Source organism: Meleagris gallopavo, chromosome 6, assembly GCF_000146605.3.
Source record: "Meleagris gallopavo isolate NT-WF06-2002-E0010 breed Aviagen turkey brand Nicholas breeding stock chromosome 6, Turkey_5.1, whole genome shotgun sequence".
In the NCBI taxonomy this organism is placed as follows: Eukaryota; Metazoa; Chordata; class Aves; order Galliformes; family Phasianidae; genus Meleagris; species Meleagris gallopavo.
The window spans coordinates 29,088,331-29,098,353 of record NC_015016.2 but is presented as its reverse complement, the minus strand read 5'-3'; the positions used below and the strand labels follow the sequence as shown (position 1 = coordinate 29,098,353).

General features: G+C 38.4%; 1 protein-coding gene across 4 annotated transcripts in view; it reads right to left on the bottom strand.

Moving 5' to 3' along the window:
- ITGB8 (integrin subunit beta 8) overlaps nucleotides 1-10,023 on the bottom strand; it is a 50,291-nt gene that overhangs the window by 5,570 nt on the left and 34,698 nt on the right. For 2 of the 4 annotated variants that reach the window (XR_793932.3, XM_010712755.3), the window contains exons 10-13: nucleotides 8,840-9,245; nucleotides 5,370-5,595; nucleotides 4,044-4,147; nucleotides 2,785-2,948 (exon numbers count right to left, since the gene is read on the bottom strand). Coding sequence is in view for 2 of the 4 variants with exons in the window: in XM_010712755.3 (XP_010711057.1) it covers nucleotides 2,785-2,948; nucleotides 4,044-4,147; nucleotides 5,370-5,595; nucleotides 8,840-9,245 (900 nt within the window). In the remaining 2 variants the exon portion in view is untranslated. Of the gene's footprint in view, nucleotides 2,692-2,784; nucleotides 2,949-4,043; nucleotides 4,148-5,369; nucleotides 5,596-8,839; nucleotides 9,246-10,023 lie in introns of all 4 variants that reach the window. The other 2 variants (XR_793933.3, XM_010712756.2) reach the window with 2 other exon arrangements.

Sequence of the window (10,023 nt, the reverse complement as noted above, 5' to 3'; positions counted from 1 at the left end):
TTCTTTCTTTCTTTTTTTAAATTTAAGACTTTGCCCTGCAAGCCTGCTGGGTTTGAGCAGAGCGTATCACACACTCAGGCAGGTGTCTGATAAAGACATACTGCCCACACTCCTGCACAGACAGCACTGCAATGCCAACAAAGTGCTACAGAAGAAAAGTGGCAGCAACAGGGTGTGTCTGGATTATGGGGGGTACAGATCATACCTTTCTTCCACAGATACCAGCTCAATTGCCCCCTATCCAAATTTAGCTTCCTCTAATAGCGAAAAAATAAATTCTAGAGAAAAAAACAATAGCTGTCACTTCAGAAAGTGGCTTATGGGTTGTTAGGAGAAACACATTTTCATGAATCTTTTCTGTTAAAAAAAATTATATTGTTAAGGAACATAATCATAGCTTTTGTTATATATGCAGGTATTCTCCTGTGAAGTTTTATTTCTTTATTTTGTTTTCCTAAGTGAAATAGACAACCATAGACTTTTTTGCCTGCTCAAAAACCATGTAACAAGAACAATAGTAAGTAAACCTTAGTAGGTTTTTTATCTTAATCCCCCTGAAAACAATGGTTCAGAGTCTGTTAATTTACATGGAAAGAAAATGCATTTTAAAATGGAAAGGAAAGTTCAAGGTATTCCTGATATGCTACAGAGTAATTCTTGAGTCAGAATGAATATATAGATAAGATATTATGATGAAGCTATCAGTAAAATCAAGGTCAGTGTAAGGTAAATCACTTTAAATGAGACACTTTTACCTGAATGGTGGGAAGCTAAGGGACTATTCTGAGGATTGCTTCAGAAACAATTAAAAGGCTAATTTAAAACTCTTTTTTTTTTTTTTTTTTGCATGATCCAAAATATTCATTGTGAACGCTCAAATAATAATTATTTATTCCGCATCCTCCCCTCCTTTTACCTGTAGGAATTTACAGAATACTGAATAGGAAATACTACTATATACCAATTGCTACCAAATTTCATGTAAGGAGGTCCTGCTTTGTTTCTGCAACTCTTACCTCTGGCAATTACAGATCAATATTTAGTACCAGTAATTACAACTGTTAAAATGACACACTGCATAATGTCCTAGGAGACAGGCTTTTTCTTTTTCTTTTTCTTTTTTTTTTTTTTCCACCACCAAGATTTTAGTGCATATTTCACAGACACTGATCAGAATTTCTTAGGATCTTGGCAACATAATGTAAGTAAACCAGCGTGCTGGTTAATTCTTCTCATTAGTGTACAGCAATAACCTGCTCTCTACCACTACAACCAGTTTCAAGGGTGAGAAAATGCTTCTGCTAGAAATTCTAGCTCAAATTCTGCTTTCAGGCGAGCTTATATTGGTCCCACTGTGTTTAGAAGAATTTTGCCAATTACTGAAGGCAGAATTTGGTTCTACATTTATGAAGTCAGTTAATATGTTCTCTTGAGAAAATGATTCCTACGTTCCCCAGCTTCTCTCAAACTGCGGATTCTTTGTCACATCAAACCGGTCACATTTCTCAATGCATAGCAACAACAATTAAAGTGGTAAAGTACCAAATGAAAGAAAAAAGAATCCTGTCAACTAGTTTACAAAGAAAAAGAGCACGTGTGTAACATCAGACTTATGCCTGACATACAAAAGGAACAAGTCCTTACGTGCCAAAACACTGACATGTAGCTAGCAAACCAAAGACATCTCTGATGCAGTTTATCAGATTGGAGCTGATGCTGCTGACTCCAAGGGCGCAGTCAGCGGGCAGTGGTTACAGTGAAGGTTACAGGTGCTGGTGGACAGAGGAACTCATTTTCTGTAGCCACTCAGTTTTTTGAATATCTTCATATTCACATAAAAGTTTTACATTGAAGAAAGCAAAAAAAGCTAAAAAGTACTCCTTGTTAGATATAAATTATCTCTAGGTGACATAACACATAAAAAAACTACATATATATTTGTCTGTGTGCGTGTGCCTACACCCACACTAGTAACTAAGCACTCGTTTAATCCAGTCATTTTTATTAAGCAATGAGGAAAAGCTAAGAGGCTAAAGCAGACAAATCAGTGGAATTTAGTCAACTGAGAGAACTATAAAAGTACCATTAGCTCTATTTAAGAGCATTTGAAAAGTTTCACCTATTGCTATAATATACAGCAATGTTAATATTTCAGTCACAGTTTTTGTCCATTCCCACAGAGCACATCAGTACTAACTACAAGTAGAGTGAGATCAGTGCTTTGTCAGATCTGTTTGTATCTACATTCTATGCCAGAACTAAATAAATTAGAATACATTAAAGTGCTACATCAACACTAATGTTCCTGAACAGTAGTAACGCACATTTTCTTAAAAAACAACAACAAAAAACAAAACAATAACAACAACAACAAAAAAAACAAAACCAAAAAACAGCAGCTATAGTTTTAGACATAGTCACCTTATGTGAATATGCTTACATGTCACGTTGTTACAGTATCCAACAAAATGCATGACACAAACAGCAACAGTCGAGATTCTGACAGAGTGGTAACTTCTAAAAAGTAGAGAATGATGGAAATAGACATTTGCAGAAAACACACTGTCTTCAGAATTCACACTTGAAAGTTTCATTTAATCGCAACTTGCTGATGTCGATATTTATTTCCTCTGGTTTGTCACGTCTGTATGTTACTGTTCTCGTACAAACAGTAGGCAAAAACATCTTTTCCTTGAAGGAGAAGATACAATTTTTATCAACAATTAGCTAACTTTTATGTGCAAGAAATAAATTACTGAACACGATGGCTCTGAAATCAATTACCTTCTTTGTCGCAGAGACTCTGTAATCAGCTGAAGATTTAACTTTATTGCTATTTCCCTGCAGAATTATCTGTCTGATGATAAGTACAACAAGCAACCCAATCAGAAACGTAACTATAAAGATTATGGAAAATACTCTAAAGTAGCTTCGTCCAGAGAAACATTCTGCAATGAAAGGAAAACACAAGTGTAAAGCCTAATGTACAGAATAAGCACATCACTAAAGCACATTTACATTTACTTCTGCACCTTATTGGAGCATAAATGTAACACAAGTCTGCTAAACAATAAGGGAAAATAGCTCATGTTACCATACACAAACTTTTAAAGCAAAGAACATCACGAACTCTGATTAAGATCAAGCATAGAAAAATGTTCAAACATCATCCCTTTAATCTACAGAAGTAGGACTAAGGCTTTGCTGTGCTAGCCACCATGAATTCTCTGCAAACCAGTGAGTTTATAGCTGAAATTGAGAAGATGAATTATTAGGATGTTCAGGGCCAAAACAGTTTAATTTTCATGAGATTACAGTACAGATCACAGGTGAAATATGAAAGAAAACACAGTTTCTTGATTCCTTGTGCAGTATTGCCCTCACAGGCCAACACTCTCACAGAGTAGGCTTTCTTCTAATTAAAAAGGTCATGAGAAAATTATTCTCAACTAGTTTTTCCATTCATAAAAATCTTCAAGAGAAAAAGACATACAAAAACGTGACATTACATAAGGTAACCATCTACGTCCATTTTTGATGCAGTGTGGACTAATTAAGCTCAATGATATTTTATAAAAAAGTATTTTATTCTTCCAAGGTCCTCAAAACTACAACATTTTTGTACTTGCAAGGAGTATTTAAACATTACTGGCAGTGAAGTATGCATTCTATTTCATCCTTCTTCATTTCTGGTAATGTCAAATAATGTAAACATATCCAATGTTATAAAACATGCAAATGTCATAATGGACTTTTATAAATATTTCTTTAAGCATGGCTCAGGCAGGATTCATTATTATTAGATGTGACTTCTCAAGGAAATGGGAAATCTATTTAGCAATGCTTGCCAATAACATTTCCTGTTACTATTTATCTTTTACTTTCCCTGAAGCAAGATGGAATTTCTTGTATTCTGCTTTCCCTCTTTCTTACTGTAATAATCCTGACACACTTTTGAAAGACATCGTAGCAGTGATGATTTCAAACATTAATATGGACAGATTTTGAACTCTCATCACAATTATGCAGAAAATATCACATACCTGAAGTTTGGTCAACATAATGCAATAGGTAAGCACATGAGGTTTTACACTGGTCAAGTTTAGCTTGAGATGCATTGTTAGAATGATGGCACTGAACACAATTCCTGTAAGAGAAATGTAATTAAAACATTATGTCTTTCTCTGCACCCTCCTTACAGAGATTCTATCAACAAGCTGACGTATTATGTTTTCCTGTTGTTAGTAAAAACATTGCGACATTTATTTATTTTTCTGAAATGTGATGCCTTCCTCAGCATTTTATCCCTGTGACACTTCTCAAGGCTGACCACTCAGAATTAGTAAGTAAAACATCTGTTTGGTTTCAAACCCCCTTCATCTGGCCCCTGCTTTGCATTCTCAGATGTGTTCCTCAGGGGTCTAGCACATCTCTTCCACTGTCAGCCTCATGTTCATTCTTAGTCTTCCTTATCTATCATTCTCATTGGGAAACATGCTGTGATTGTCAAGAACTTTTTTGATTTTTTGTTAGGAAAAAACACATAAGTTCTCAGTGCTGGGCAGCTTTTGCAGATCATCACCATGGTGGGAGACAACATGGCAGTCTCACTATTTTCATTTTATAGCTTTGCAAGAGGTTGGACATCACAGGTGATACCAGAAAAGCCTTTACTCTTTTCTAAATGAATGTACGGCATCTTCGGATTATACTAAAGGCACGCATTTCACAGTAATATTGAATAAGTCTAAGCCAGCAAGGCTAACTTAATTTTATCTGGCGAACCTCTAAAGGCAGCTCTGTCACCTTTCTGTACAAACTGGTATGTGAAACGATATTTGTGTCATGTTACAGGAGGGTCAGAAGAACCATGCCCAAATACAGGGTTTCATTTACTCTACCTTAAAAACCATGATGACAGTGCATGGTACTGCTCTGGTTCACTCCTCCTCCCTTCAGACTGGAGGCACAAGGAGTGTGCAGAGAGAAAATCAGGAAATATTACTGGACTTAGTGGCATTCAGGAGTAGGACCTACTGTCCACTTTTAAAATCCCAAAATTATAGGCTTTGTTCTCTATACGAAGAACCATCCTTTAGTACACATGAAAAAACTATACTCATACCACATATCACCTATGACTTCCCAAAGCAGAAACATTGGTGAACATAGATGTGGACATTCAGCTGTTTTGTTAGCATGAAAACCCAACTACACAGAAAGAAGCCTTGAGTAGGAAATGTTTCAAGTTTCCTATAATCTAAACATCTAAGGAAAACAGCACATAGTACACATAGCCAAGAAGAAATATTTCTCCTTGCTTCAACACTACAGAGTTAAACATAAAGTGTAGCACAAGGAAAACCTACCAGTTTTCTTCACAGGCTTTGTTACAAGCAGGGCAGTATTCACACAAACGGCCAAAGCTTCTTGGGTCAGTGCACTCACATTTTCCACATACACAATTTCCTCTTCCACTGCAAATCTGGCCCTTTGAATTCAGGCACTGCTTTGCTGATTGTAATGAACACTGGCAACGGTCACCTTCCCAATCAGCAAAGCATTTACATTTACCGGCTTCACATTCACCATTACCTAAAACATCAGATAACCTTGAGTCAAATGCTTTTATAAAACACAGAAAGTCAATTTTTATATGCATATATTTGTATTGCAGGTGCCTTATATCAAACAGCTAATGTAGTCCTTGGCCTGCTGATAAACTTTTTAAGTTAATGATGAAGCTGAAATTATCACCATGATACATATTTATGGCTGCTGTTTGTTGCTAATTTGAGCAAAAGCTGCTACCTTGATCATGTCCTAAAAAGTTTTACCACAATTTTCCTTGTTGCTTTGGATCAAAGCAGCAGAGATTAAAAATTACACAACCTTCAGGAAAACAGTCTTCAAACAAACTAAACGAACTTCTCTGTAGCAATTAAGCATTCAGCTCAAATAAATTGCAAAATTCTGAGAGGAAGGAGTATAGAGTTCATATCTTCAAGTCAGTTCTTTTCATTTTCTTTTCAGAAGCATGCATTACAATGTTTTTCAGCCTTTTAAAGAGACAGATGACTGAACAGGCGAGATGAATACGCTATGTTTATGAATAGTGAGTTGTGTAATATGAGCTTAAAATGCACACTCTCAAATACTCAAATGGTACAGAGAACCTCTCGTGGTCTTTATAATCTTCCAGACAAATCAGTGGGAGCTTTAGAGTAAAATCCAGACTTTTTTCACATTGCAGTACGTTTAGGGAGGTGCACAATTGGTGTGCTGGTAATGTTTAGCCATAGTTTTACAGCATAGGAAAACACCTTTAGGAAATATAAAAACAGAGAGCAGCTTGCAGCTATTGCTTGCAGCTATAGCAAATCTTATGAGACTTTCTCAGCCATGCCCTCAGCAGTACATAGGCTTCATATGCACTGCAGGGCCTTTCTTGTGCTCTAGGGACCTTCAGAGCAGATGCAGAGAGACAGTCCCATCTAACTACATGGAATCCCCTAAGGGCTGGGGGAGGGAGGCAGTGTGACCAAAGTATAGGCTGCCCCTTTTTCTGCCTGGGTTCTGTGCTATAAAATATCCCACATACACAACCATGGTTGCATGTTGCCTGGGCAGGAGACTCCATCAATACAAGAATCTCCAACATGTCTTTGACAAAGATTTCCCTGTTTTCTCTTCCACTGCATCTCAGACTTTGGGACCTTGCAAATTTAAAAGTTCTGCTTAGGTTAAGAAAAACTAAATTCCCAGACTTTGCTGCGGTTAGAGAAGATTGAGAACATGAACCACAATTCTTTGTATTGGAATGAATCATAAGATCATAGGATTATTTGAGTTGCAAGTGACTCTTGAAGGTCATCTGGTCCAATCTTCTGCAATTAACAAAGATATCTATGGCTTGACCGGATTACTCAGAGATCCCTCCAGCCTGATCTTGAATATCTCCAGGGACAGGTCTTCCACCATCTCTTTGGGCAACCTGTTCCAGTGCCTCACCACTCTTATCGTAGAAAACTTTTTTTCATATATTCAGTTTAAGTCTTCTCTCTTTCAGTTGAAAACATTTCTCCTTGTCTTGTCACAAGAGATCCTGATAAAAGTCTGTCCTCTTCTTTCTTATATCCCCCCTTTTGATACAGAAAGGCCACAATCAGGTCACCTTGGAGCCTTCTCTTCCCCAGGTTGAACACCCCACCTCTCTCATCTTGTTCTCACAGGAGAGGTACTCCATCCCTTGGATCATTTTTGAGGTCCTCCTCTGGACATGCTCCAATAGGTTCATGTCTCTCCTGTACTGAGGACTCCACATGCAGTACTCCAGGTGAGCTCAGAGCAGACAGGCAGGATCACCTCCCTTGACCTGCTGACCATGCTTCCTTTGATGCAGCGCAAGATACAGTTGGCTTTTGGGGCTGCAAGGGCAAAGTGCTGGCTTGTGTCCAGCTGCCATCCACTGGTGTCCCTAAATCCTTTTCAGCAGGGTTGTGCTCTATTCTTGCATCCTCTTGCTTGCATCTATAGTGGGGGTTGCTGACATCCAGGTACAAGACTTGCCTTTGTCAAACCTTGTGAGGTTCACCTGGGCCCACTGCTCGAGCTTGTCTAGGTCTCTCTGGATGATAGCTTATCTCTCAGGCATCTAGACTACACCATGCAGCATGGTGTCATCTGCAAACTCATTGAGAATTCACTTGATCATATGGTCAAGATCATTGATAAAGATATTAAGAGCATCTGTACCAGCACTGACACCTGAGGTACACAACTTGTCACTGATCTCCACTTGGACATTGAGTCTTCGACCACCACGCTCTGGGAAGTGAGTGGGAATTCTTGAATAGCCCACCTGCCAAATCCATATATTTTCAATTTGGAGAGAAGGATGTTATAAGGGACTGTGTCAAAAGATTTCCTGAAGTTCAGATAGATGACATCAGTGGCCTTTCTCTTGTTCACCATCATAGAAGGCCACTATGTTGGTCAAGAAGGACTTGGTGGAGCCATCCCACTTGTTCCGTATCACCTCCCTGCTCTCCATGTGCTGTAGCATAACTTCCAGGAGGATCTGCTCCATGGTCTTCCCCAGCACAGAGGTGAGGCTGACAGGTCAGTAATTCCCTGGATTGTCCTTTATAACCTTCTTGAAAATGGGTGTGACATCACCTTTTTACGAGTCACCAGGGACTTCACCTGACTGCCATGACTTTTCAAACATCATTAAGACTGGCTTGGCAACACATCAGCCAATGTCTCACTCAGTACAGAGTGAAGTGAAAGGATGCAGAACAGCAGTACGGGTTTTAAAATACTTGAAATATAACTTCTGAGGGTAAAAAATATATTTCAGTACAGATAATGATACTGATTAAAACCTATTTTCCTGAACAACATTAACTTAATGGTACATGCTTTTTCAATTAGTTCATTAGTTCATATACAATTTTCATTTGTACAATTTCTTAAGAAACATAAAGTAGACTGCCAAAAAAAAAAGGATTTCTATCTACTCCCCCTGATTATGTTTTGCTCACTGTCCTCTAATTGGAGCAGGTTTTCCAAAAAGTGTTTGCACATATATCGGGATTAGAAACCAAGTACCACTATATCTCTGACAAGACTGATTTAGGGTGTTAGAAAATCAGAACTCTATGTAGACATTACGGCTCCTTTTATTCTCTCAGTATCTCATTTATATCTCCTAATTCTGCACATGCAATTCTTGTACTTGACAGCCTTACATCATTGCTTTCAGCTGCATAACGTATCTAAGAAAACAAAACACAAGGAAAAAAAGCAAAGCACAGACCTAAATTCTGCAGCTTACCAGAACATAAGTTTCCCTGGTGATATGGGCAAGAAAAATCATCCATTTCACAGTATTTGCCATACACCCTGCCTAGCTTGTTCTTGTAGCAGAAACATTTTCCCTCTATGCAATCTCCTTGGCCACTGCAGATGGGCTGGTCCTTGTGCTTCCTGCACTCCTCGGAAGGAAATGTCTCTCTGCTGTAGCTGCAACTGCTGTCACTGCAATGGGGCTGTTTGCCATCAGGAAAGGTTTCATCAACCCACACTCTCTTGGGCTTTGCGTTGTCTCCATTCTGACAGGCACAGCTTTTCTGTACATTAATAATGGTGGTTTCATTGAAACCAATAGGCTTAAGTATCGCATATTTTCTTCCCCCAGTTGTATCACATCCTTTCATTGTGACTGATACATTGAAAAGAACCTAGGAAAATAAAAACACATTTTGCATTTATTTTTTTTTCCCTATAAGTTACTTACAATTTTTAATGCACAAATAAAGAAGAATCTCACATTACGTATGAATGTGCAGTAGCTGCTAATAGCACATAGTGACCATTTGGGAAACATGCTAGCAAACATAAGCATCATATGTACAATTAAACCCTAACAACATGAGGTTGGAGTAGTCTACTCTTCATGTTAAGAAAGCATAGCTACAGGAAACAAGTTTAACGCTGCATAAATACTCATAGAATTACCATCTTCCACATCCTCTTTTTATTTTTTAAATGTTCATTCTGTTTATATTATAGAAACGCAAATCAGAATTGATTGAGCAAGACCAACACAAGCTGAAACAGATACTTATTATAAAAACAATCTACAGTAAATGTCCTTGCTGCAGAAAGAGACTGTGGAAACATAAAATACACAGGCTTTTCTGGAAGGCCCTACATACTCCTGTTAAAACCCAGAAATGGCTCACACCTTGGCAGCAGCTTATTTTTGCCCTTCCTGTGATGCAAGTGTAGCAGGAGAGTGCTGCTATTCCGGCTGCAGCCCTGCTCTGGGAGGAGCCCTATACTCACTGTCCTCACAGAGGCAGTGGCACCTTATGCCTTCCACAGCCCTGGCACCTAATCACGGCTCTTTTAGGGGTTAGGTGACTGCCATAGAGTTGGCATCTCTGACTGCGAAAGCTCTTTGAGTTTTGATATCTGTGGTGATTTCATAACAGCAATCTTTGCATTGAACTTTTT